The 27913-nt window shown below is 41.2% G+C and overlaps 2 protein-coding genes across 5 annotated transcripts in view; both read right to left on the bottom strand.

The window, feature by feature from the left end:
• Positions 1-46: 46 nt before the first annotated feature.
• On the bottom strand, positions 47-22670 carry fktn (fukutin). Of its 2 annotated transcripts, none has more exons than XM_077206816.1 (10): positions 22540-22670; positions 22188-22354; positions 20412-20468; positions 20120-20320; positions 18054-18331; positions 10743-10875; positions 9829-9958; positions 3306-3439; positions 793-917; positions 47-441 (listed from the first exon to the last, which is right to left on the bottom strand). In XM_077206816.1, exons 2-10 carry the CDS (start codon positions 22308-22310, stop codon positions 228-230), a joined length of 1395 nt encoding a protein of 464 aa, XP_077062931.1. In that variant the 5' UTR covers positions 22311-22354; positions 22540-22670; the 3' UTR covers positions 47-227. The 2 variants fall into 2 exon arrangements, with proteins under 2 accessions (XP_077062931.1, XP_077062932.1); XM_077206817.1 differs by having other exon boundaries at positions 22188-22409; positions 22540-22668.
• Positions 22671-23984: 1314 nt separating this feature from the next.
• The window catches only part of fsd1l (fibronectin type III and SPRY domain containing 1-like), a 62478-nt gene continuing 58549 nt past the window's right edge, over positions 23985-27913 (bottom strand). For all 3 annotated transcript variants that reach the window (XM_077206806.1, XM_077206808.1, XM_077206807.1), the window contains 2 exons: positions 26312-26400; positions 23985-24864 (listed from right to left, as the gene is read on the bottom strand). In XM_077206806.1, the coding sequence (XP_077062921.1) occupies positions 24679-24864; positions 26312-26400 (275 nt within the window). In that variant the 3' untranslated portion in view covers positions 23985-24678. The remainder of the gene's footprint in view (positions 24865-26311; positions 26401-27913) is intronic.

Here is a 27913-nt window from a genome sequence, read left to right as displayed (position 1 = left end):
GTTCACAATAGTTTATTATTCAAGAATAAAACACATATATCAAGACTATATCTTGAGGGCTTTTATTTTATGTTTTCTTAGTGTTACGAAGACACTCAAGGTCCACAGACTTTCAGGGTACTCTAAAACTTGTTTTCATGTTTGTAGTAGCTTAGAGCGGTTTGTATCACTGTAACTGCAATGTCACCCATATCAACGGGAGTATACCAACTAACTCCCATGATGCTTCAGTAAACCTGAATGACATCATCCCATTCCCGCACAGGCCAGACGCCATTCTCCTGTACGTTGGACGGGGAGCTCTTCCAGTCCCAGGTTTTTACAGGAACATTCCAGTTGGGTCCATAGTTGGCCATCACATAGTCCCTAGTCTCGCAGGGAACCTGGACCTTCAGCTCCATCAGCTCGGCCCAACACAGACTGAATCGTGGGAACACGTATCTGTCCGGAAACAATGTAAATATAAGACATTTCATGAAGAAGAAAAAAAAACAGATTTTCTCTAGGGCTTTCCACACTTGACTAGTTAACCCTAGGTAATTCTGAGTTATCTTGCTTCACATTCATACACTGTTATTGGCTGTTGAAGTGCAAACAAATCAAATAATTAATAAATAAATAACAGGTAAATTAATTTCTGACTACCTCACTTTGTTGTTTCAATGATTGGCTAAATGGCACTGTATTCACATACCAGGCATTAATGGGGTCTAGCAACATTCATGACTGTAAGCATGTGTCTGATATTAAAAGCAATGTCTAATTGATAATAGAAAACTCTCTAATACTCACTTGAATTTTTTGCCACTCTTTGCCTGCGTGCCTCCATTCCAGACAATGTCACCTTCGTCATAAAAAAAGAAAATGTCCAGTTTCACATCGTTCCCCTGAAAGGAGAGCTCCAAACTGTCCTCCACCTGAAATTTAAATAAATGAAGGGTGAAAATGTGTCTGATGTAGCTTTTCATTTCTTGAACAACCACGTAGGAGGACACATCATGACACATCACACCTCTTGATGTAAAAAAATTTTAGTTCCATCAAGAGGTGCATCAATATTCGGTCAAGATCTTGTATTGACAATGCAAGAGTCCAGCGCTCTGCAAATCCCAAACACTTTCAATGCATTTAAGATCTGGACTTGCCGATTCATGTGTGAAAATGATTCTTCATGTTCCTCTCAACCATTCTTTCACAATCCTGATGAATCTGACATATCATCCTGGAATATGGCCATGATGTGTCTTCCTACATGTTTTTTTAAGAACTGAAAAGCTACACACTCCATCAATTAGGGTTCGAAGAACTGCTGCCAATATCTTATGTGTTCAACAGAAGAAACATCCTTAAGTTATTCTAAAGAGTAAAAGATGACAGAATTTTCATTTTTGGGTGAACTGTCCCTTTCAAGTTAATCCCTAACTAAAATATGAATTGCGTTTGAAGTAACAGATCAGCAGGATTAAGGCTGATCTAGGTTTATGGTAAAATCAAAAAATTAAAACCAGGATGAAAACAAGCTGTTTAATATGCCTCTTAATTGGTACAACACGTTCATAGAGTCTTTTTATATGTAGAACACTGCGTCCTCTTGCTCTTCTGAGGTGCAATAACGGTTGAGAAACTTGAGAAAAAGAACAAAGTCCATTTCTCGGAAACTTTGTTCACTGTGCGGCCATATTCACAACGGCTCCGGGCAGCAGTTTTCAGGCATCCAAGATTAAGGGCCCTATAATACACACGGAAAGTGTTTTTTGCTAGTTCCAGCCCTATGCAGTTATCATTTTCACGTTGTTTAAATAGCAAATGCATTTGTGCGTGGGCTGCTGGTCTGAAAACGAGGTGTGTTCAGGCGCATTGTTGGCGCATTGCTATTTTGAGGAACTGAAATGGACTGACCCATTGACCAACTGAAACCTGGTCTGAAGTCAATGGCGCAGTATTTTTTTGTTGTTGTTTAAAGAGCGCGTTAGTAATGTGCGTGTATAGGCGGGTCCACAATGCACGTAATCTTTGTCCCGTAGATGGTCTGCTTTAATCTCGCGCACGAGCAGATCCGTTGTTGTGCCGAATTTTGACCCCCGCCAAATTATTACCCCCCTAGCATTGGTAGGTTTAGGATTAGTTGTGGGGGAGGGGTTAAGATTTGGGGTGGGGTTAGGATTAGGCAATCAGGTATTGACTTCAATGAAGGGGGTAATAATTTGGCAGGGGGTCGAATTTCGGCACAACACCGTTTCGTCGCAAGAGAAGCGTTCAGTTTTTCCACTTGAAAATTCCGCCATGTAAATCGCGAGTCTGTCATGGCGCGAGCGCAACTGGCTTTTAAAGGGAATGGGAGATGAGACTCTTTTTGGTTTATGGCACATTATGCCCAAAACACACCCGTTACTCATTAAGAGAATAGACACAACCGTTTTAGACCATGCACTGGGCGCACCGACTATTTTTCCCGTTGTTAAACTAGCAAAAGTGGATTCGGACACGACCTAAGTGCACTTGCGCTGTACGCTTTAGGCCATCGTTAAAGGGATAGTTCACCCAAAAATGAAGATTCTGTCAGTAATTACTCTCCCTCATGTTGTTCAACCCCGTAAGATCTTCGTTCATCTTCAGAACACAAATTAAGATAGTTTTGATTAAATCTGAGAGCTGGATCACTCCTCCATAGGCTTCTAAGGGATTGAAACTTGTTCCCCGAAAAGTTATTAAAGACATCGTTAAAATAGATCAAGTTAAAATCAAGCGACGAGAATACTTTTTGACTTTTTCAACTAATCATTTCCTTCTCTGTGGGCCTCGAGTCAGTTCACTAGTGTAACAGTGCAGCGCTTCCGTGTTGTACGTCACACGTAGGCTCACTATTGGCCGACGCTGGTCATGTGTGTGATGCGTGTGACGTACAACAACAGAAGCTTACGCTGTTACACTAGTGAACTGACTCGAGGCCCACAGAGAAGGAAATCAATAGTTGAAAAAGTCAAAAAGTATTCTCGTCGCTTGATAAACTTAAGATTGAGCCACTGTAGTCACTTGGACTATTTTAACGATGTCTCTAATAACTTTTCTGGTAACAAGTTTCAGTCCCTTTGAAGCCTATGGAGGAGTGATCCAGCTCTCAGATTTAATCAAAAATATCTTAATTCGTGTTCCGAAGATGAACGAAGGTCTGACGAGGTTGAACAACATGAGGGAGAGTAAATACTGACAGAATTTACATTTTTGGGTGAACTATCCCTTTAAAATAAGGCCCAAAGTCCTATCTACTTGAATGGTGGGATTCTGAACTCTCAAAATCTCCTCACCTTTCCGAACTTGTGTTTCAGTGGGAGACCAGCCTTCTGAAACGCCTGGGTGATGTCATCCCTATAATCTTTGATCCAAATGCCCAGATCAACATCTTTACTGTAGGGAATGATATTACACTGCCTGTACCAACCTGTGGGAAAGAGGAGAGAGAGGAAGAGAGGTATTCAGTCTAACAGGCCGAGACCTGAAGGTGCATCTGTTAACGTTCTTCTTTGGCAAACAATAGAACCAAACATAGGAAAGTTATGAAATTTGGCACAAAGATGGAAGACAGTATGAACATCAACCATGGCAAATATTGCCATGTATATTTTTTTATAAAAAAATATTTTTCTTCTAATTATTTAAACTTAATTTCAGATTAATATAGAGACTAGGCCTTTTAAAACCCTGGCTCGCACTGGCCTGACAGTGGAAACGCAGCTAGTGGCTCCATACCTTGCTTATTAATTCTGATTAATTTGATCTATTGTTCTTGGTCCGAGTAAAAATAATCCATATTTTCCATGGTCCACCCTTCTGCAAATCTGTCATTTTTATTTCACTGAGAGGACATGTTTTTGAACTCTTCCTTCAAAATGAATTTTGTGAAATATACAAATGTGTCTGTGTATCTGTTGCGTGTGTGTCTGTGTATCAGTTGTGTGTGTCTGTGTATCTGTTGTGTGTGTGTGTCTGTGTATCTGTTGTGTGTGTGTGTCTGTGTATCTGTTGCGTGTGTGTGTCTGTGTATCTGTTGCGTGTGTGTGTCTCTGTATCTGTTGTGTGTGTGTGTGTCTGTGTATCTGTTGTGTGTGTGTGTCTGTGTATCTGTTGCGTGTGTGTCTGTGTATCTGTTGCGTGTGTGTCTGTGTATCTGTTGTGTGTGTCTGTGTATCTGTTGCGTGTGTGTGTCTGTGTATCTGTTGCGTGTGTGTCTGTGTATCTGTTGTGTGTGTGTGTCTGTGTATCTGTTGCATGTGTGTCTGTGTATCTGTTGCGTGTGTGTCTGTGTATCTGTTGCGTGTGTGTCTGTGTATCTGTTGCGTGTGTGTCTGTGTATCTGTTGCGTGTGTGTGTCTGTGTATCTGTTGCGTGTGTGTCTGTGTATCTGTTGTGTGTGTGTGTCTGTGTATCTGTTGTGTGTGTGTCTGTGTATCTGTTGTCTGTGTGTCTGTGTATCTGTTGTGTGTGTGTCTGTGTATCTGTTGTGTGTGTGTGTCTGTGTATCTGTTGTGTGTGTGTCTGTGTATCTGTTGCGTGTGTGTCTGTGTATCTGTTGTGTGTGTGTGTCTGTGTATCTGTTGTGTGTGTCTGTGTATCTGTTGTGTGTGTCTGTGTATCTGTTGTGTCTGTGTGTGTCTGTGTATCTGTTGTGTGTGTGTGTGTCTGTGTATCTGTTGTGTGTGTGTCTGTGTATCTGTTGTGTGTGTGTCTGTGTATCTGTTGCGTGTGTGTCTGTGTATCTGTTGTGTGTGTGTCTGTGTATCTGTTGTGTGTGTGTGTGTGTGTGTGTGTGTGTGTATCTGTGTATATGTTGCGTGTGTGTGTGTGTGTCTGTGTATCTGTTGTGTGTGTGTGTGTCTGTGTATCTGTTGCGTGTGTGTCTGTGTATCTGTTGTGTGTGTGTGTCTGTGTATCTGTTGCGTCTGTGTCTGTGTATCTGTTGTGTGTGTGTGTCTGTGTATCTGATGTGTGTGTGTGTCTGTGTATCTGTTGTGTGTGTGTGTCTGTGTATCTGTTGTGTGTGTGTGTCTGTGTATCTGTTGTGTGTGTGTCTGTGTATCTGTTGTGTGTGTGTGTCTGTGTATCTGTTGCGTCTGTTTCTGTGTATCTGTTGTGTGTGTGTGTCTGTGTATCTGTTGTGTGTGTGTCTGTGTATCTGTTGCGTGTGTGTCTGTGTATCTGTTGTGTGTGTGTGTGTGTGTATCTGTTGTGTGTGTGTGTCTGTGTATCTGTTGTGTGTGTCTGTGTATCTGTTGTGTGTGTGTGTGTCTGTGTATCTGTTGTGTGTGTGTGTGTCTGTGTATCTGTTGCGTGTGTGTCTGTGTATCTGTTGTGTGTGTGTCTGTGTATCTGTTGTGTGTGTGTCTGTGTATCTGTTGTGTGTGTGTCTGTGTATCTGTTGTGTGAGTGTCTGTGTATCTGCTGTGTGTGTGTCTGTGTATCTGTTGTGTGTGTCTGTGTATCTGTTGTGTGTGTGTGTGTCTGTGTATCTGTTGTGTGTGTGTCTGTGTATCTGTTGTGTGTGTGTGTGTGTGTGTCTGTGTATCTGTTGTGTGTGTGTGTCTGTGTATCTGTTGTGTGTGTGTGTGTCTGTGTATCTGTTGTGTGTGTGTGTCTGTGTATCTGTTGTGTGTGTGTGTCTGTGTATCTGTTGTGTGTGTGTCTGTATATCTGTTGTGTGAGTGTCTGTGTATCTGTTGTGTGAGTGTCTGTGTATCTGCTGTGTGTGTGTCTGTGTATCTGTTGTGTGTGTGTCTGTGTATCTGTTGTGTGTGTGTCTGTGTATCTGTTGCGTGTGTGTCTGTGTATCTGTTGTGCGTGTGTGTCTGTGTATCTGTTGTGCGTGTGTGTCTGTGTATCTGTTGTGTGTGTGTGTCTGTGTATCTGTTGTGCGTGTGTGTCTGTGTATCTGTTGCGTGTGTGTCTGTGTATCTGTTGTGCGTGTGTGTCTGTGTATCTGTTGTGCGTGTGTGTCTGTGTATCTGTTGTGTGTGTGTGTCTGTGTATCTGTTGTGCGTGTGTGTCTGTGTATCTGTTGCGTGTGTGTCTGTGTATCTGTTGTGCGTGTGTGTCTGTGTATCTGTTGTGCGTGTGTGTCTGTGTATCTGTTGCGTGTGTGTCTGTGTATCTGTTGCGTGTGTGTCTGTGTATCTGCTGTGTGTGTCTGTGTATCTGTTGCGTGTGTGTCTGTGTATCTGTTGCGTGTGTGTCTGTGTATCTGTTGTGTGTGTGTGTGTCTGTGTATCTGTTGTGTGTGTGTCTGTGTATCTGTTGTGTGTGTGTCTGTGTATCTGTTGTGTGTGTGTCTGTGTATCTGTTGTGTGTGTGTGTCTGTGTATCTGTTGTGTGTGTGTCTGTGTATCTGTTGTGTGTGTGTCTGTGTATCTGTTGTGTGTCTGTGTCTGTGTATCTGTTGTGTGTGTGTCTGTGTATCTGTTGTGTGTGTGTCTGTGTATCTGTTGCGTCTGTGTCTGTGTATCTGTTGTGTGTGTGTCTGTGTATCTGTTGTGTGTGTGTGTCTGTGTATCTGTTGTGTGTGTGTGTCTGTGTATCTGTTGTGTGTGTGTCTGTGTATCTGTTGCGTGTGTGTGTCTGTGTATCTGTTGCGTGTGTGTGTCTGTGTATCTGTTGTGTGTGTGTGTGTATCTGTTGTGTGTGTGTGTGTATCTGTTGTGTGTGTCTGTGTATCTGTTGTGTGTGTGTGTGTATCTGTTGTGAGTGTCTGTGTATCTGTTGTGTGTGTCTGTGTATCTGTTGTGTGTGTGTCTGTGTATCTGTTGTGTGTGTGTCTGTGTATCTGTTGTGTGTGTGTCTGTGTATCTGTTGTGTGTGTGTCTGTGTATCTGTTGTGTGTGTGTCTGTGTATCTGTTGTGTGTGTGTCTGTGTATCTGTTGTGTGTGTGTGTCTGTGTATCTGTTGTGTGTGTGTGTCTGTGTATCTGTTGTGTGTGTGTCTGTGTATCTGTTGTGTGTGTGTCTGTGTATCTGTTGCGTGTGTGTCTGTGTATCTGTTGTGTGTGTGTCTGTGTATCTGTTGTGTGTGTGTCTGTGTATCTGTTGTGTGTGTGTCTGTGTATCTGTTGTGTGTGTGTCTGTGTATCTGTTGTGTGTGTGTCTGTGTATCTGTTGTGTGTGTGTGTCTGTGTATCTGTTGTGTGTGTGTGTCTGTGTATCTGTTGTGTGTGTGTCTGTGTATCTGTTGTGTGTGTGTCTGTGTATCTGTTGTGTGTGTGTCTGTGTATCTGTTGCGTGTGTCTGTGTATCTGTTGTGTGTGTGTCTGTGTATCTGTTGTGTGTGTGTCTGTGTATCTGTTGTGTGTGTGTCTGTGTATCTGTTGTGTGTGTGTGTCTGTGTATCTGTTGTGTGTGTGTGTCTGTGTATCTGTTGCGTGTGTGTCTGTGTATCTGTTGTGTGTGTGTCTGTGTATCTGTTGTGTGTGTGTCTGTGTATCTGTTGTGTGTGTGTCTGTGTATCTGTTGTGTGTGTGTCTGTGTATCTGTTGTGCGTGTGTGTCTGTGTATCTGTTGCGTGTGTGTCTGTGTATCTGTTGTGCGTGTGTGTCTGTGTATCTGTTGTGCGTGTGTGTCTGTGTATCTGTTGTGTGTGTGTGTCTGTGTATCTGTTGTGCGTGTGTGTCTGTGTATCTGTTGCGTGTGTGTCTGTGTATCTGTTGTGCGTGTGTGTCTGTGTATCTGTTGTGCGTGTGTGTCTGTGTATCTGTTGTGTGTGTGTGTCTGTGTATCTGTTGTGCGTGTGTGTCTGTGTATCTGTTGCGTGTGTGTCTGTGTATCTGTTGTGCGTGTGTGTCTGTGTATCTGTTGTGCGTGTGTGTCTGTGTATCTGTTGTGTGTGTGTCTGTGTATCTGTTGCGTGTGTGTCTGTGTATCTGCTGTGTGTGTCTGTGTATCTGTTGCGTGTGTGTCTGTGTATCTGTTGCGTGTGTGTCTGTGTATCTGTTGTGTGTGTGTGTGTCTGTGTATCTGTTGTGTGTGTGTCTGTGTATCTGTTGTGTGTGTGTCTGTGTATCTGTTGTGTGTGTGTCTGTGTATCTGTTGTGTGTGTGTGTGTCTGTGTATCTGTTGTGTGTGTGTCTGTGTATCTGTTGTGTGTGTGTCTGTGTATCTGTTGTGTGTGTGTCTGTGTATCTGTTGCGTGTGTGTGTCTGTGTATCTGTTGCGTGTGTGTCTGTGTATCTGTTGTGTGTGTCTGTGTATCTGTTGCGTGTGTGTCTGTGTATCTGTTGTGTGTGTGTCTGTGTATCTGTTGTGTGTGTGTCTGTGTATCTGTTGTGTGTGTGTCTGTGTATCTGTTGTGTGTGTGTCTGTGTATCTGTTGCGTGTGTGTCTGTGTATCTGTTGTGTGTGTGTGTCTGTGTATCTGTTGCGTGTGTGTCTGTGTATCTGTTGTGTGTGTGTGTGTGTCTGTGTATCTGTTGTGTGTGTGTGTGTGTGTGTGTGTCTGTGTATCTGTTGTGTGTGTGTGTCTGTGTATCTGTTGTGTGTGTGTCTGTGTATCTGTGTGTGTGTGTCTGTGTATCTGTTGTGTGTGTGTGTGTGTGTGTGTCTGTGTATCTGTTGCGTGTGTGTCTGTGTATCTGTGTGTGTGTGTCTGTGTATCTGTTGTGTGTGTGTCTGTGTATCTGTTGTGTGTGTGTGTGTGTCTGTGTATCTGTTGTGTGTGTGTGTCTGTGTATCTGTTGTGTGTGTGTGTCTGTGTATCTGTTGTGTGTGTGTGTCTGTGTATCTGTTGTGTGAGTGTCTGTGTATCTGTTGTGTGAGTGTCTGTGTATCTGTTGTGTGTGTGTGTGTGTGTGTGTGTGTGTGTGTGTGTGTGTGTGTGTGTGTGTGTGTGTGTGTGTGGAAGGTTCAGTAAATATATTTCTCATCAACGATCAACGTGAACTATCCGACTAGACATCAGACTCTGTTACTCTGAGGTCCCCCCTCAAAATTCCCTGAAACCCCTGCAAAGTTTTCATCAGATTTGGTCTATAAAACAATAATCAAAAACAAAAAGGAGAGGTTACCGTCATCACCCTGCAAATCTGTCAAGAAGCCCATGGGTTACATGAGCAGTGTTTGTGTAAACCTCATTCCAGATAGAAACGAGTGTCTGCCTTTCTATAAGTGTGTGTGAGTGTGTGAGAGTGTGTTAGGGCTGCACGGTTATGACAAAAAACAAAAAAAAATTGTCGATTATTCCCTTGAAATTGTAATTGCGATTATTAATTACAATTATCACAATTTACATTGAATGATCACTGGTCCTGAAAAACAATTTTTTTTTCTCGAGCATTAAGCCTCAAATGTCAAATATATATTAAAAAAGATACATTTAGAGATATAATTAGAACATGCTGGACAAAAATTATTAAAATATTTTTGACAGCTAACCATTCTCGTGTGCAACAGTGCCATCTACATGCCAATAGTTGACAGCAGTTTTATGAAAAGATATAACAGTTTGGACTGCAATATTCTGTTAAACTTTTTTGCCATTGGTGTGCATGGTCACATGACGCTGTAATCTCAGCATATAAGATTAATGTGACACTGAAGACTGGAGTAATGATGCTGAAAATTCAGCTTTGATCACAGGAATAAATTACATTTTAAAATCTATATTCACATAGAAAACAATTATTTTTTAAATTGTAATAATATTTCACAATATTATTATATTTTTGATCAAATAAATGTCTTGATGAGCAAAAGAGACTTTCAAAATCATAATTTTTCCAAACTTTTGACCGGTAGTGTATAGATTAATTGTATCTAAAAGGAGTTTAAAGTACGGATGAATGTGTTTCTTACCCAGACAGGTTCCACTGCTGAGCCAGAAAGGGACGCCGAGCACAGAGAGGACTTTTGAAGCAAGATGAAGCAGACTTTTAGCCCTCATCTTAAAGTCCACCGCCTCTGCAGAGGTGTCTTCTGGGTAAAGCTGCACAACATTATTTTGACACTGAGCCCAATAGATATGCATTGCTTAAATCAGACAACTCAGTCCAAGCAGAGCTGCACGATTCAGGATAAATTGAGAAGCACATTTTTTTTGTTTGTTTCAAAGAGAGATCACAATTCTCCCATGATTATGAATAGAAAATTAACCAAAATAACATGTAGCCTAATTTACTAGAGGTTCTGACAAAATTTGAAATGCTGCAGTCTATTTAATAAAATGTTTAATTGATTTTTATAATCAGTTTGAATGAATGATTCATAGACTCACTCATAAATACTTCACTTGTTTAATTACTGGATGAATCAGTGTTTTTGAACAAATCTCATTATTCAACGATGAATACATTTTTAAACGGTCACTTGTCGCCACCTACTGGTGTAACAATGTAATTTATAAAACCGTTATTTGAAGTGTCAAGTTACTTTCAAAAGGTGATTTACTCTATTTTAATCACTACTGCAGACATCAGTGTTTATATCCCATCTATACACTTTTATTCCAGTTCTTCTGTGATAATTTGAATTATTGAATAATGATACTGTGTGTTTGAAAAGACTGTTTGTGAAGCTGTTTCACATATAAACATGACATCTGCTCTCTCTGGGTCAGAACGCAGATCTGAATGTTCACCGTCAAAGGTTTAATAGACAGAGCTTAATCGCTGTCATTTATGAATAAGATCACGCGAGATCAATCGTGCAGCTCTAAGTCCAAGTAAGATATTCAAGCATTTATATTTATATTTCCCAGGATACATCAGTACCTGGTAGAAGGCCTTGGCTTCTCGACTGCGACACTCCAGAAAGCGACTGCTGGAAAACTCACGGAGGAAACCAGAGAAGTTTTTGGGGATTCTTACATCAAGACCATCAAGAGTGGTGAGAATGAGCTCGGGCCTGGAAAAGTCATGAAATTAAACAATTATGTCTAATCTTACGTTTCTTTCCCTTATATAATAAAATTATCCCTTCCCTTCATATAATTTCACACTTAAGATATCACTCACACTACCGTTCAAAAGTTTGGTAAGATTTTTTATGTTTTTGAAAGAAGTCTCTTCTGCTCACCAAAGCTGCATTTATTTGATCAAAAATACAGTAAAAACAGTAATATTGTAAAATATTATTTACTGTTTTCTATGTATTCTATGAATATTTCTATGAATTTTCAGCATCATTACTCCAGTCTTTAGTGTCACATGATCCTTCAGAAATCAATCTAATATGATATGCAGGTCAAGAAACATTTCTGATTATTATTATCATCAATGTTGTAAACAGTTGTGCTGCTTCTTCATATTCTTCATTATGATACATTTTATTTTAGGGTTCTTTGATGAACAAAGTTAAAAGAACAGAATTTATTTTAAATAGCATCTTTTGTAACATTATAAATGTCTTTAACTGTCACTTTTTATTAATTTAATGCATCTTTGATTAATAAAAGTAGTAATTTATTTTTAAAAACAAACTTTGAACATTAGTGTATATGTGCCTGTATTAGTGTTTATTTTTACTGTTTGATTTTGTCCTTTTTGAAATGGGCAAATTAACTAATAGCTTTCTGGAAACAGAAACTCAGATAGAAAACATGCTTCTGATCTCCAAGAACATTTAAATTTAAAAGTGCTGTATGTGACTTTTTCACTCTACTAAAGCATAAAATACCATAATATGATTGTATATATTGAGGAAACATGCTAAGTTTCATAAGATGCTTCTACAACCAGTTATTTAACTTTGAAATGTGTGTTTCAAGGGTGTAATGTTTGTTATTGTTTTGGTCTGTGATAATGTTGCCAATTTTCATTGTCAATTGCGCTCGTTCCTGTTGCGTGAGCTTAAACTGGCGACCCGTGTGCGCGTCGAGTCTGAGGAGGAGGCGGGAGAAACCACTATCTCCGGTATTTTGAATTCCACTGCAGTACCTATTTCGACCACTAGTCATTCTTATTCTTATTCTATATAGGCTGGTTCAGATTACACTGTTTTGGCACGATCCGTTTGACGTAGGGTGTCAAGTGAGTGAGCGAGCGAGTGTGTGTGGGTGAGTGAGCGAGTGTGTGTGTGTGAGTGAGCGAGTGTGTGTGAGTGAGTGAGTGAGTGAGAGCAAGGGTGTGTGAGTGTGTGAGTGAGTGAGCAAGGGTGTGTGAGTGAGTGAGTGAGTGAGCGAGCGAGTGTGTGTGGGTGAGTGAGCGAGTGTGTGTGAGTGAGTGAGTGAGAGCAAGGGTGTGTGAGTGAGTGAAAGCAAGGGTGTGTGAGTGAGTGACTGAGTGAGTGAGCAAGGGTGTGTGAGTGAGTGAGCAAAGGTGTGTGAGTGAGTGAGCAAGGGTGTGCGAGTGAGTGAGTGAGAGACCAAGGGTGTGTGAGTGAGTGAGTGAGAGCAAGGGTGTGTGAGTGAGTGGGTGAGTGAGTGAGTGAGCAAGGGTGTGTGAGTGAGTGAGTGAGTGAGCGAGCGAGTGTGTGTGGGTGAGTGAGCGAGTGTGTGTGGGTGAGTGAGCGAGTGTGTGTGAGTGAGAACAAGGGTGTGTGAGTGAGTGAGAGCAAGGGTGTGTGAGTGAGTGACTGAGTGAGTGAGCAAGGGTGTGTGAGTGAGTGAGCAAAGGTGTGTGAGTGAGTGAGCAAGGGTGTGTGAGTGAGTGAGCAAGGGTGTGCGAGTGAGTGAGCAAGGGTGTGTGAGTGAGTGAGTGAGAGACCAAGGGTGTGTGAGTGAGTGAGTGACCAAGGGTATGTGTGTGAGTGAGTGAGTGAGTGAGTGAGTGAGCAAGGGTGTGTGAGTGAGCAAGGGTGTGTGTGTGAGTGAGTGAGCGACCAAGGGTGTGTGTGTGAGTGAGTGAGCGACCAAGGGTGTGTGTGTGTGTGAGTGAGTGAGCAAGGGTGTGTGAGTGAGTGAGCAAGGGTGTGCGAGTGAGTGAGCAAGGGTGTGTGAGTGAGTGAGTGAGAGACCAAGGGTGTGTGAGTGAGTGACCAAGGGTATGTGTGTGAGTGAGTGAGTGAGTGAGCAAGGGTGTGTGAGTGAGCAAGGGTGTGTGTGTGAGTGAGTGAGCGACCAAGGGTGTGTGTGTGAGTGAGTGAGTGAGCAAGGGTGTGTGAGTGAGTGAATATGTGAGTGATCAAGGGTGTGTGAGTGAGTGACCAAGGGTGTGTGTGTGAGTGAGTGAGCGACCAAGGGTGTGTGTGTGTGTGAGTGAGTGAGCAAGGGTGTGTGAGTGAGTGAGCAAGGGTGTGCGAGTGAGTGAGCAAGGGTGTGTGAGTGAGTGAGTGAGAGACCAAGGGTGTGTGAGTGAGTGACCAAGGGTATGTGTGTGAGTGAGTGAGTGAGTGAGCAAGGGTGTGTGAGTGAGCAAGGGTGTGTGTGTGAGTGAGTGAGCGACCAAGGGTGTGTGAGTGAGTGAGTGAGTGAGCAAGGGTGTGTGAGTGAGTGAGTGAGTGAGTGAGTGAGCAAGGGTGTGTGAGTGAGTGAGCGAGTGTGTGTGAGTGAGTGAGTGAGTGAGTGACCAAGGGTGTGTGAGTGAGTGAGTGAGTGACCAAGGGTGTGTGAGTGAATGAGTGAGTGACCAAGGGTGTGTGAGTGAGTGAGTGAGCAAAGGTGTGTGAGTGAGCAAGGGGTGTGTGAGTGAGCAAGGGTGTGTGAGTGTGTAAGCGAGTGAGTGAGTGAGTAAGGGTGTGTGAGTGAGTGAGTAAGTGAGTGAGTGAGCAAGGGTGTGTGAGTGAGTGAGTGAGCAAGGGAGCAAGGGTGTGTGAGTGTGTGAGCGAGTGAGTGAGCAAGGGTGTTTGAGTGTGTGAGCGTGTGAGCGAGCGAGTGAGTGAGTGAGTGAGTGAGCAAGGGGTGTGTGAGTGAGCAAGGGGTGTGTGAGTGAGCAAGGGGTGTGTGAGTGAGCAAGGGGTGTGTGAGTGTGTAAGCGATTGAGTGAGTGAGTGAGTGAGTGAGCCAGGGTGTGTGAGTGAGTGAGTGAGTGAGTGAGTGAGCAAGGGTGTGTGAGTGAGCGAGTGTGTGTGAGTGAGTGAGTGAGAGCAAGGGTTTGTGAGTGAGTGAGTGAGTGAGCAAGGGTGTGTGATTGAGTGAGTGAGTGAGCAAGGGTGTGTGAGTGAGTGAATGAGCAAGGGTGTGTGGGTGTGTGAGTGAGTGAGCAAGGGTGTGTGAGTGAGTGAGTGACTGAGCAAGGGTGTGTGAGTGTGTGAGTGAGTGAGTGAGCAAGGGGTGTGTGAGTGAGTGAGTGAGTGAGCAAGGGTGTGTGGCTGAGTGAGTGACTGAGCAAGGGTGTGTGAGTGTGTGAGTGAGTGAGTGAGCAAGGGTGTGTGAGTGTGTGAGTGAGTGAGTGAGCAAGGGGGTGTGTGTGAGTGAGTGAGTAAGTGAGCAAGGGTGTGTGAGTGAGTGAGTGAGCAAGGGGTGTGTGAGTGTGTGAGTGAGTGAGCAAGGGTGTGTGAGTGAGTGTGATTGAGTGAGTGCGTGAGTGAGTGAGTGAGTGAGTGAGTGTGATTGAGTGAGTGAGAAAGGGTGTGTGAGTGAGTGAGTGAGTGAGTGAGAAAGGGTGTGTGAGTGAGTGAGTGTGATTGAGTGATTGTGTGAGTGAGCGAGCGTGGGTGTGAGTGAGTGAGTGAGTGTGATTGAGTGAGTGAGCAAGGGTGTGTGAGTGAGTGAGTGGGATTGAGTGAGTGTGAGTGAGTGAGTGTGATTGAGTGAGTGAGCAAGGGTGTGTGAGTGAGTGAGTGGGATTGAGTGAGTCTGTGAGTGAGTGAGTGAGTGAGTGAGCAAGGGTGAGTGAGTGAGTTAGTGAGTGAGCAAGGAAGAGTGAGTGAGCAAGGGTGAGTGAGTGAGTGTGATTGAGTGATTGTGTGAGTGAGTTTGTGTGTGAGTGAGCGAGCGTGGGTGTGAGTGAGTGAGTGAGTGAGTGAGAGTGGGTGTGAGTGAGCGAGTTTGTGTGTGTGAGTGAGTGAGCGAGAGTGGGTGTGAGTGAGTGAGTTTGTGTGTATGTGTGAGTGAGTGAGCGAACGTGGGTGTGAGTGAGTGAGTGAGTGAGCGTGTGAGTAAGTGTGTGAGTGAGTGTGTGAGCGTGTGAGTGAGCGAGTGAGCGTGTGAGTGAGTGAGCGTGCGTGTGAGTGAGTGAGCGTGCGTGTGAGTGAGTGAGCGTGCGTGTGAGTGAGTGAGCATGCGTGTGAGTGAGTGAGTGAGCGTCCGTGTGAGTGAGTGAGCGAGCGTGTGAGTGAGTTTGTGTGTGTGAGTGAGTGAGCGTGTGAGTGAGTGAGCGTGCGTGTGAGTGAGTGAGCGTGCGAGTGAGTGAGCGTGCATGTGAGTGAGTGTGCGTGTGAGTGAGTGTGTGAGTGAGTGTGTGAGTGAGTGAGCCCTGTAAATGAGTGAGTGAGTGAGTGAGGGAGCCTGTGAGTGAGTGAGTGAGTGAGAGTGTGAGTGAGTGAGCGTGTGAGTGAGTGAGCGTGTGAGTGAGTGAGTGAGCATGTGAGTGAGTGAGCGTGTGAGTGAGTGAGTGTGTGAGTGAGTGAGTGAGTGTGTGAGTGTGTGAGCGTGTGAGTGAGTGTGCGAGTGAGTGAGCGAGTGTGTGAGCGAGCGTGTGTGTGAGTGAGCGAGTGTGTGAGTGAGTGAGTGAGCGAGTGTGAGAGTTAGTGAGTGAGTGAGTGAGTGAGCGAGTGAGTGAGCGAGCGTGTGAGTCAGTGTGTGAGTGAGTGAGCGTGTGAGTGAGTGAGTGAGCGTGTGTGTGAGTGAGCGTGTGAGTGAGTGAGCGTGTGAGTGAGCGTGTGAGTGAGTGAGTGTGTGAGTGAGTGAGCGTGTGAGTGAGCGAGTGTGTGAGTGTGTGAGTGAGAGTGTGAGTGAGTGAGTGTGTGAGCGTGTGAGTCAGTGTGTGAGTGAGTGAGCGTGTGAGTGAGTGAGCATGTGAGTGAGTGAGCGTGTGAGTGAGCGTGTGAGTGAGTGAGTGTGTGAGTGAGTGTGTGAGTGAGTGAGAGAGTGTGTGAGCGAGCGTGTGTGAGTGAGCGAGTGTGTGAGTGTGTGAGCGTGTGAGTGAGTGTGTGAGTCAGTGTGTGAGTGAGTGAGCGTGTGAGTGAGTGAGTGAGCGTGTGTGTGAGTGAGCGTGTGAGTGAGCGTGTGAGTGAGTGAGTGTGTGAGCGTGTGAGTGAGTGAGCGAGCGTGTGAGTGAGTGTGTGAGCTTGTGTGTGAGTGAGTGAGTGTGTGAGCGTGTGAGTGAGTGAGTGAGTGTGTGAGCGTGTGTGTGAGTGAGTGAGTGAGTGTGTGAGCGTGTGAGTGAGCGAGTGAGTGAGTGTGTGAGTGAGTGAGTGAGCGTGCGTGTGAGTGAGTGTGTGAGTGAGTGAGCGAGCGTGTGAGTGAGTGTGTGAGCTTGTGTGTGAGTGAGTGAGTGTGTGAGCGTGTGAGTGAGTGAGTGAGTGTGTGAGTGAGTGAGTGAGTGTGTGAGCGTGTGTGTGAGCGTGTGAGTGAGCGAGTGAGTGAGTGTGTGAGTGAGTGAGTGAGCGTGCGTGTGAGTGAGTGAGTGAGCGAGCGTGTGAGTGAGCGAGTGAGTGAGTGAGCGAGCGAGTGTGTGAGTGAGTGTGTGTGTGAGTGAGCGAGCGTGTGAGTGAGTGAGTTTGGGTGTATGTGTGAGTGAGTGAGCGAGCGTGGGTGTGAGTGAGTGAGTGAGTGAGTGAGTGTGTGAGCGTGTGAGTGAGCGAGTGAGTGAGTGTGTGTGAGTGAGTGTGTGAGCGTGTGAGTGAGCGAGTGAGTGAGTTTGTGTGTGTGAGTGAGTGAGCCTGGGTGTGAGTGAGTGAGCGAGCGTGCGTGTGAGTGAGTGAGCGAGCGTGCGAGTGAGTGAGCGAGCGTGTGAGTGAGTTTGTGTGTGTGAGTGAGTGAGCGTGTGAGTGAGTGAGTGAGCGTGTGAGTGAGTCAGTGAGTGAGCGTGTGAGTGAGCGAGTGAGTGTGTTGGTGTGTGTGAGTGAGTGAGCATGGGTGTGAGTGAGCGTGCGTGCGTGCGAGTGAGTGAGCGTGCGAGTGAGTGAGCGTGCGTGTGAGTGAGCGTGCGAGTGAGCCTGTAAATGAGAGTGAGTGAGTGAGCGAGCCTGTGACTGAGTGAGTGAGTGAATGAGCGTTTGAGTCAGTGTGTGAGTGAGTGAGCGTGTGAGTGAGTGAGTGAGCGTGTGTGTGAGTGAGTGTGTGAGTGAGTGAGTGAGCGAGCCTGTGAGTGAGTGAGTGAGTGTGAGCGTTTGAGTCAGTGTGTGAGTGAGTGAGTGAGCGTGTGTGTGAGTGAGCGTGTGAGTGAGCGTGTGAGTGAGAGTGTGAGTGAATGAGCGTGTGAGTGAGTGAGTGTGAGCGAGTGAGCGTGTGAGTGAGTGAGTGAGCGTGTGTGTGAGTGAGCCTGTGAGTGTGTGAGTGAGTGGAGTGTGAGTGAATGAGCGTGTGAGTGAGTGAGTGTGAGTGAGTTAGTGAGCGTGTGAGTGAGTGAGTGAGTGAGCATGTGAGTGAGTGTGTGAGTGAGTGTGTGAGCGTGTGTGTGAGCGTGTGTGTGAGCGTGTGAGTGAGTGTGTGAGGGAGTGTGTGAGTGAGTGTGTGAGTGAGTGAGCGAGCGAGTGAGCGAGCGAGTGAGCGTGTGTTAGTGAGTGAGTGAGTGAGCGAGCGTGTGAATGAGCGTGTGAGTGAGTGAGCGAGTGTGTAAGTGAGTGAATGAGTGAGTGAGCGAGTGTGTGAGTGAGCGTGTGTCAGTGAGTGAGCGAGTGAGTGAGCGAGCGAGCGTGTGTGTGAGTGAGTGTGTGAGTGAGTGAGCGTGTGAGTGAGTGAGCGTGTGCGCGAGAGTGAGTGTGCACAAAACCATATTGTATGCATGTTGTGTGAGTGAATGTGTGCGTGTGAGACGGCACGTTTCTGACATGTTTCTTGTCCACGACACGACAAGATTTTAGGAGTCAAAATCACGTAATATGACACAGTGACTAATATCATAACAGACAAAAAAATAGTGTAATCTGAACCAGACATTACAGACTACTGCACCTTTAAGTACTCGTCGTGTGTGTGTGTGTGTGTGTGTGTGTGTGTGTGTGTGTGTGTGTGTGTGTGTGTGCAGTGATCATAGCGTCACCTGTCATAAGCCCCGGCATGACGCCCAAAGTCCAGTTTCCCGAATGCGGCGAAGGTCCGGTCCATGCCGTCTCCCAGCCGGAGAGGGCCGTGCCACAAGTACTTCCCACTGCGCTCGTACAGAACCACCACATGGACCAGACGACTGTTAAAGCGGAACAAGAAGTGCAGCGGGATTTCTTTGGCCGTCAGATCGTCCATGCTGATCAGTCTGGGATCTTTCCCACGAATTTCCATCAGCTCCAAACCTCGCTCAGCTGACGCCTCCAACAGCGCGGCCTGCACAAACAGAGATTATTCATCTATTCTTCAGTTAAACTGACGTTAAAGGTGCATTGTGTAATATTTAGGAGGATCTGTTGACAGAAATGCAATATCATATAGGCTACATAACTATGTTTTCAGTGGTGTATAAAGACCCTACTTAATGAACTGTTATGTTTTTATTACCTTAGAATGAGACATTTATATCTTAATTAAAAATAATTTCTTTATTTTTCCTTGTAAAGAAACCTCATTGCTGAACTGCTACTCTCTGATGTCTCAGACGACGACATCACTTCCTGTCGGCCACCGTAACTTCTGTTGGTTGCAATTCACAACCTCACCACTAAAAATTACACACTGCACCTTTAAGATGAACTCTGTGCATCATCTGATGTTTTAGTGCCTGCACACTTTTTCAAAGTATTTTCTCCATTCATTCCTCCAACAGGGTTTTTTAAAAAGCATTATAACCCATTAACCAAACCAACCAGCTACGAGATAAATCACTACATTACAAATTTTGAAATGAAGCAATAAGATATTTAAAAATAGGACAAAAGACTGTTAACAGCTCTAGTGAGGGAAAGAACTACAAACCCATGAACCATTGCAAACAGCATAATTGAATTTAAAAACGATGGAGAAATATAAGACCACTAATTTAAAAATGTTGAAAATATATATAAAAATATTATATATTAAAATTAGTGCTGCAAGATAAATCGAAATTATAATCGAAATTGCGATATGGCTTAGTGCGATTATGGCAACAACAACAAAATAATATACATACAATATATACATATACATATATTGTCACAGATTTTTTTTCATAATAAGATAATATTTTAGAATAAATCCTTAGACCTTTCTAATGATTTATACTCAGACTGCCTGGAAATAACCCTGCAGTTTTTTGAAAAATAAGTTTTCGGTAAATATTATTATTATTATTATTTTCTTATTATATTGATATATTCTGATATACTGATATATATTGATAGCATTTTTAAATACTCTAATCTTGTTTGATAATGAAAGTGACTATTATTACAATATTAATATTTATTTTTTTTGTTTAATATTTTTATTTAGCAATAATAATGTTAATTATTATTATTATTATTAGACATATTGATATACAAGAACAAAATGTTGGGCCAAATTGTGCAGCCCTATAAACAAACAAGCAGAGCATATGTATATATATTTATTTAATTTGTTTAAAAAAATATTGCAATTAGATTTTTCCACCAAATCGTGCAGCCCTAATTAAAATTGTACAGTAATAAGTCCATTGCAAATATTCTTATGTATATATATATATATATATATATGTGTGTGTGTGTGTGTGTGTGTGTGTGAGTGTGTGTGTATATGTGTGTGTGTTTAGTAGGGAGACGACTTGATTACGACTTTGGTACATTTTAGTACAAAACTAAGTTGAAATAATGTGTGCTGACAGCTTTAACAGCAGCAAACAGTATCGATTAACAACACTGTACCTCACAACAGGCCTGTGTTTAATGCTTTATAAAGTTATTGCTAAAAATCATTTTCCCCATGGAGAAAAATAATGACTTTTACTTCTAGAACACGACTGTTGCACTTTTAATAGTAGGACCACAGTAATATTGTTGACGTGTTTGTCTTATTACTAGAATTATTATTAGATAATAAAATGTATGCGATTTTTAACATTTATTCTCAAATCGATATTTCTTGTCCCCGTTATAATTTATTTGGTAACTTCATGGTGATTCAAGTCTTGGCTGGATGACAGTATTGACTTTTCCTCACATCATATTTCCAGAGGTTTCCATACAGTGCAAAGGTGGTGAAGTCTCTGTGTGTGCAGAAGAAACTGCAGTGAGGCTCGCTCAGACGACTGTCCCGGTACAGAACGGCATCCTGGGACAGGAGGGTCAGAGAGGCGGTGTCAACCAGAAACACCGGCAATTTAAACTTGTGGACCAGACCCAGGAACTTCTTCAGCAAATGCTGGATTAGAAAAAAAACACATAAGACACAAAATGAGCCGAGGAGGAATAATGGAATTCATACGCAAGTCTTACCAGTAAATTACACTCACCAAATGTGCCTCTTTCCCAGACAGATATCTTTTACTATTAAAAACGTCAAGCCCGTTCTGCAGTGAAAGAAATAATGTCATTAAATCAGGACATCAGTCAACAAACTTGGGTGCATGATCTGTTCAATTATAACTAACATTAATATACAGTATTACACAGATACACACATACTATATATTTATATAACGGGGCTAAAGGTGCACTGGGGTAAAAGGTGCATGTGACTTTATTCTCTTTTAAACCACTAGATGGCATAAAAATCCAGCTTAGCACCCTGTGGTGAAAATCACGCTTTTAATGTTGTTTATACTGTATGTCTATGTGGTGTTTTTAATATGCTTAAAGACAAACCATGTGTAAATTCATAAGTTGACAGCATTGCTGAGTATTTTCTCCTTAAAACTGCAGTGAACCAAAGACAGTCTCAAAAACACGCTTTGAAATCGCTGGCGTTTCTGACGTCACAAACTACCTTGTAACCAATCAGATCAACGTGTGATCGTCAACGAGTGGATCTCTGAGCTGAGTGATTGAGTGGAGGCGGGGCTCATTTGCATATTCATATTCATCGCGCATACTAAATGAGGCAAGGGTGTCGAGTTACATTCAAGATATTTTAAGGTATGAAGAAATTTTTTTCAAGGAAAAAACATTTAAATATGTAATTTTTGTGATCAAAGACGAGTTTTGAGGGATAAAATTATTGACTACAGGGGAACTTTACCAACCGCTTTTGATGAGCTCGTGAAAATTTGGCTGATCTGTTGATTCTGCACTAATGTGATTTTAAAATGTTGTAGATGTAGCAATCGAGAATCGATCAAATTAATGTCTTTATTTTGAAACAAAAGTCTTGTTAATGATTTTCAGTTTTGTTCAAGGTAAATAAATCAATTAGGGAGTAATATGTAAAAGTATGGTATTTGGGGTAAAGGCACAATAATTAACATGATAGTAAACAGCCGGCTGACTTTTACATTTGTTGACATGACATGGTTAGATACAGATGATAAATATCATATATTAACTTGGGTGTCAACCTTAGAGATAATCACCATATTTATAATGAAACCATCATATTTAAAAAAAAAAAACATTAATCATAAAAAAAAAAAAATATATTAATTTTTTACTACTACTAAATTATTATGAGATCTCATTCAATGCTTTCTGAATCTTTACTTTTTAAAATAATTGTTTTTCTGTATTTTTTAAATGAACATTTAAATGACAGTCTATTTAATTGACTTAATAACTTTTGTAACTTTAATAAGGACTAATTAAAAATAAGGATGTTTAATTTATACAATGAAGACTATGCAGTGTTATTTTAAGTTTGCTTACTTTATTAAATTTCTGTACCTGAAAACTACCATCAGACACGAAAACGTGAAAAGCATTGTTTATTTCATTTGTATTTTTGTTATATTGTATTTATTTGTGATTTTGCTTGTAACTTGATTACTTGTTCTTATTTTATCACTGACTGTTTACTTGTCTTTAACAATCTTTTACATTTATATAAGTTATAAATTTAGTAGTTCTAGCTGTGGTATTGAAACTGGAATAGAGGATTGTGAATTGTCACTGTTATCTAAAATGTTGGTGTCATTACTGCCTGTTTTTGCAAAAACAGTTTCATGGCCGGGGAAAAATATTTATAAATATTTTTTATTTTTTTTATTTTTAGGGTGTTTCAATTTTATTTAGGCCAGAAGAGTAGCACGTTTGAGTTGGTGTTGTCTTTGGCATTATTACAGTAGTGTTGTCTTCACCTTTGTCGAGTACAGTCTGTAGTTGTAGATCTGGAAGAGCAGAAATATGGAGCTGGCCGCGATGAGGAGAGTCAACACTAATGTCCTGTTTATTCTAGCCATTAGAGCTGATGCTACTGACATCCGACACACACAGGAGGGTCATATCTGTGCTCATACACACACACCTGAAATCAGAGGAAAACACACAGGAGGATCATATCTGTGCTCATACACACACACCTGAAATCAGAGGAAAACACACAGGATCAGGACATCTATTGGATATTATTAGACGTAGCAAATCAATTCTGCTTTCATATGATTCAAAGTAAACCGAGCAGCATTTAATTAATCGCTTCTTTTAACTTACCAGGAACAATAAAACGCCGAAACGCTGCTTTATCCGAATCATTTATGAATTTATTATTTATTCTGCTTGTTCCACATCAGATTCACAGTACACTGCCTGCGACCGTGCGCCAGTAGGGACATGCGGTCTGTGAAAACGCGTTGCAAAAATAGCTGTGCCAGAGCCTGTGTAAAGCGAACCTCCACAGTTTGCAGGGGAAACCCGTAACGCGGCGATACACTGGCAACGAGACAGAAAGCAGTTTACAATTTTATTCAATTTATGGCACTGCTGATTAGGTACAAGCAAAAGTGACATTTTTAAAACTAAGAAAGCGAGTCAATGGTGTGCACAGGCTATAATGTGATTGGTTTGCAACCATTAGCCAGAGATGGTCTTATAATTATTGGGAGATAGATACGAGTAGGCTATAATAACCAATACATTTTGAGTTGACTTAAGTTCTTATGTTTTTAACCCTACAACTATGACCCACACCTTCGTTCTCAAAGATGTATTTTAAATCCCAAAGCTGTTGTCCCTTGCATTTGTGGTTGATTTCTTTATCTTGTATGCAAATTCACAAGCAAAATGGCGTATATGCCTCCTTTGTTGTCCGTTTTTTCTTGCTGAATTTAACTATTTCATACCTTAGACTTATAAATAACAAAAAAGTGCAAAATTGTCGATGCATTTTGAAGATTTATTCAAAGATATGATTTAACCTTTTTATTGTGCTTTTCTTTTTTTCTGTTTATAATTCCATATTTGGATGTAGGCCTACAAATCCATGATATTTATGTTCCCTGATTTTTTTTGTCGTTATGATTAGTCTATTCATTGTAATTTGTAAGAGATACAACCGTGCATTTCTCTGATCTTGTTTTTTTATATGTACTGTAGCTATAAGTTCTGCGAAAAGAAAAAGGGGAGATATGAGTGTCCATGGCTCAACTTGGATCACGTGTGCCTAGAACTTCGTTCAGAGTTGTGCTACAGTCAATCACTGTTTGTGGATATCCTATAGAAATACTAAAAAAATGCCACTTGTCTGTGACTTCTCTTATAAAACAGCATTTCCCCCCGGAGTAAACTATCAATAGATACATCCAAAATGAATGTTTAATAGCAAACATGTTGAAGATTGATTCATTAAATGATAATAAGCTGTTTCATCCCCACAAAAACAGTTTATTCAGCGTAGTGATGCCTCCTCCATTGACATCCATTAAAAAATGGCCTCCGGTCTCCTTCCCTTGCGTACAAATGTTTCGCTTTTTTTTACTAACCTTTGAAGGCTTGCCTTCTAATGGCCTTGGAAGACCATAAAGGTTGGTTGAATTTTCATTTTTGGGTGATCTATTCTAACCCTTTAATTTGTAGCAGTTTAAAGGCTCATCCAATTTCTTGCAGTTTCGTGATACCAACACCAGGTGGCGCGACCAGAGTCAACACTGAGACGAATAGAAGTCTTTGGTGAGCTTTAATGTTTGGAATTAAGCTCATTAAGGAGTGTTACACAGAAACAAACAGAGGCTTGATTATTAGTTTCTGCACAAAAAGTTTGACAAAATCTTGCTTCAGTCAAAAAAATAAGACCTAAATGACTTTTAAAAATCAACTTAACAACAAACTCGGGATGACGCATGTATACAACAAAAACATCCAGTCCACATCCAAAATTATTATCCAGATATAATAACAGTATATGACCATCAGAGGACATTAAAAGCAGCTTTCATCATTTTTACACTTGTGCAAACCTTTCCAGAGTCGAATTCACCAACTGAAGGATGATCTACAGAGTTTCGGATCTCAGGACATTTACAGAAAAAAGATAAAACACTCACACTACACAGAACAAAACTAACATAATATGAGGATCAAGTAGTGAAAGACAAACAACTCAAAAAAAGCATGTCATCATTCAACCTAAATCAGTAAAAGAAAGTGCACTCAACTATTCCCTGATAAAGCGACTAGCTTTTCTGATGCAAACATCTCCTGATGAAAGCAAGTGTCTGTCAAAGAGAACGTGAAGGGAAGCGTATCTCTCTAGATGTTCCTGCTGGTCAAAGCTGTCCTCGTCCTGAAGTCTACAAGCCTCGGCCATCGCAGGTGTGTCCGGTTATCAGGGTTTCCTGATGGTTTCGGGAGTGTTCACGGTAGGAGGGAAGCGTCCACTGAAGGCAGTTTATCGTAGAGGCAGATATCACAGGCCACCGAGGGATCCTGCTGAGAGATACTGCTGTTCGATCCTCCCAGACCATTTTCGCTTTTCTGGAAGCTTCTTACAGCGCTGGGAACCTGCAGGCCTGTAGTCAGAGTAAGACCGCCACACCACACCTGAAACACAAACACATGCATTCAGGACATCATTTTTTTACCACCAGTGTTGGGTAAGTTACTCAAAAAAAGTAATCCACGACAAATTACTACTTTAAAATTGTAATTTGATTACATTACTGATTACTGCATGTAAAAAGTAATCAGATTACTAATTACTTTACTTTCAAGTTACCTTGAAAACCTATTAAAACTACAAGAATACACTACAAAGTGAAACTAAGTTCTTTCCGTATAATTTAATATTGTAGACATCTCAAGTCTCCCGGAAGTTCTGGGAGTCTCCCGAATATTGATCGCGGCTCCCTAACGCCCGCCAACTAGTTAAAATCTCCCGGAATCGAAAGACTGGTTGATGGTGATATGTGTTTCGAGACCTGGATGTGTGATGAAGTGCAATGGGACGTGTATTATTTTATTTTTACATTTATTTTCCAAAAAAACTTGCAAATGAGGAATATTACAAGCAAATTGTCACAAGAGCCAATAATACACAATGCCAAGTTTAACGTATGAACTAAATTGGTACACAAGCTAATGCAGAAAAGAAGAGAAGATGAACAATATTACATTTTACATATTTACTTACAATACTCAAGAATAACTGGTTAACTTCGCATCAGCCTTCTTAACTGCATGAAAAACAAAACTGTTATTCTAATTTTGAATAAATTACACAAACAACTGAAGGGTTTGTTTTTGTTGTTTGTCACTTATTTATAACATTTAATCAACAGAATCAATTCAATAATTGACACAACTGAGTGAATGATTCAATGACTGGCATTTCAAGTAACGATGGCATTTCGAGAACGACAAGCACATCTCTCAAATTACGGTTCAGTTTGTGTTCATGTTTATTTCAGCAGTGAAGACATAAAATGCCATTTTTTTTATATTTTACCAAAGAAACATTAGCAACAACAAAAAAATGTATAATGACGAAGATATTTTTTGTTTGTGGTCATAAAGATGCTGTAGTAACACTTTATTTTAGTGTCCTTGTTATACTGTACATGTTAAAAGTACTTACTATAGTAAATTATGCAAAGTTACAATCAGCTAACCCTGAACCAAACCCTAAAGTAAGTGCATTAGTTATTATTATTCAGTACTTTAGTGTATAATTACACATTGACAAGGACAACTTAAAATAAAGTGTAACCGCTGCTGCTCATAAATGCATTTTGAATAATTATGAATGCTTCATGTTTATTTTTAAATATCATGACCTCAAAGAAGAAATTATGTTTCAGTGATAATATTATTACAAGCTTGTATTATTTGTAAACAATCAAGATTTACAGTCATTTTTTATTTATTTTCTTTCATGTTGCCCGATTTGATTAAAAACATCATCTTTTTAAACACATTTTAAATGAAATGCTTGCGCATGGTTTGCAATAGGATAACCCATGTTTGCATGTTGTTTGTACTCCAAACTCACCATGAAAGCCGGAACAACAGGTTGGTTGAACTTCATCTTAAAAGTATGGAGTAATTGTTTGTTTTCAGCATTATAGAAAGCAAGTTGGCCTGAAAAAAAAAAGCACACACACACACACACACACACAAAGCTTTTAATAAATATCCGAAGTCGCATTGACATCCTGCAGTTCTTCAGGTGGCGCATGATAGCTCACAGAAAGCATGAAAGCTGAAACTCAATCTGACGGGATCTAATTGCACGAGTGAGAAACCTGAGGGTGGGCTATAATGTTCCCTCGACACTCAAATAAACAACCCATAGTAACACAGAAGCCTCGACATCACAGTGAGTGCATAAATGCAAGCCGGAAATATGAAAGAATAGCCTGAAAAATAAATTTTTTCTGTAAGTCCCCTAGTGGTGAAAATACAGCTTTTAATGTTGTTTATACATCCGTGTTTTTAGTATGCTTTAAGACAAACCATGTGTAAATTCAAAAGTCAACACCATTGATAAATATTTTTTCCTTAAAACTAATTTTAATATTAAAACTCTGTAGTTTTAAAACATATATTGCAATGTAATACTGATGATTGAGAGATCCTTAAAAGCCTGATGATCATATTTGAGACTCGCATAACATGATTTTTCTAAAAAAGTTGCTTCAGTCTAGTAACGGTTCAACTTGAAATATTACTAACAATATAACAGTTATTCTCATGTTTAGTTTAAAAATCAGTAGATTTGACAGCAAAAAGACACATTAAGTTTACTTGCTGAAAAAGTCTAAACTTATCAGTCAGACGACAGAAGGCATGCAGTAGATTGTGTGCAACAGGTTTTTTAACCCTTTAACGATCACTAAACTTAAATGGTTGTAATTCAAGAATGCTTTGGTATATAGACCTATGGTTGGTCTTGTTTTAAAGAAGACATTTGCCAGATTATTGTAGAAGTGTAGAAATTATGAGAGTGAAACAGAAAAAGGTTATAGAAGTTTGACTTTATGAACATGTGCAATGTAAAAATATAATTATTTATATTTTATATAAAATATATATATATTACAAAATATATTTTACTCTAAAACTGCAAGAAAACGAAAGCCAAAAATCTAAGCAAGTTGTGTTCCGAATTTTAGGTTGATATCTCAAAAAATGAGCTTTCAGTGAGATTTTATTCGGGCGCAGTACCAAACTTTATAACTAGATCAACAGCCAAGCTTCCTTACTGACCATATAAGGGCGCCTCTGTTTTAATATACGTTTTGAGTGATCTGAACCATGTATTTCCCTAATTTTCATACGATTTATGAATTAGACATCCTATTCAAAAGTAGCATGGGTGGTTTGGCAGTATTTGATTTGAATTCAACCTCTAATAAACGCATAAAAAGAGCACATATGTGCGTAATAGCTCTCAGCCGCCGCATCACAAATCGAAAATCCATAATATTTTGCTTTATATCTAAAACATTTTCAGACCTTTTCTTCTCATAAAATTGAATTGGTGTTATCTTTTGAACTCTTGGCATGAAAACAAACTGAGGTTTCCACCAATCTTTCATGATTTATTGCCATTTAAAAAGAAAGGCCTAAACACTCCAAATAAATATGCAAT

This window comes from Siphateles boraxobius, unplaced genomic scaffold (genome assembly GCF_051911475.1).
Source record: "Siphateles boraxobius isolate OS27281-9 unplaced genomic scaffold, OSU_SipBor_1 56, whole genome shotgun sequence".
Taxonomy (NCBI): Eukaryota; Metazoa; Chordata; class Actinopteri; order Cypriniformes; family Leuciscidae; genus Siphateles; species Siphateles boraxobius.
Note: the sequence above shows the minus strand (reverse complement) of the source record. Positions and strands in the feature narration are given on the sequence as shown.

What these genes read in the sequence shown, in the direction of transcription:
- fktn (XM_077206816.1), bottom strand. Translation starts at nt 22,310, where the DNA reads ATGTCAGTAGCATCAGCTCTAATGGCTAGAATAAACAGGACATTAGTG. An exon ending in CTGGGAAAGAGGCACATTTG is followed by an intron (nt 20,321 to 20,411) that starts GTGAGTGTAATT and finishes TTTCTAATCCAG; the next exon opens with CATTTGCTGAAGAAGTTCCT. An exon ending in TGAAACACAAGTTCGGAAAG is followed by an intron (nt 918 to 3,305) that starts GTGAGGAGATTT and finishes TTTAAATTTCAG; the next exon opens with GTGGAGGACAGTTTGGAGCT.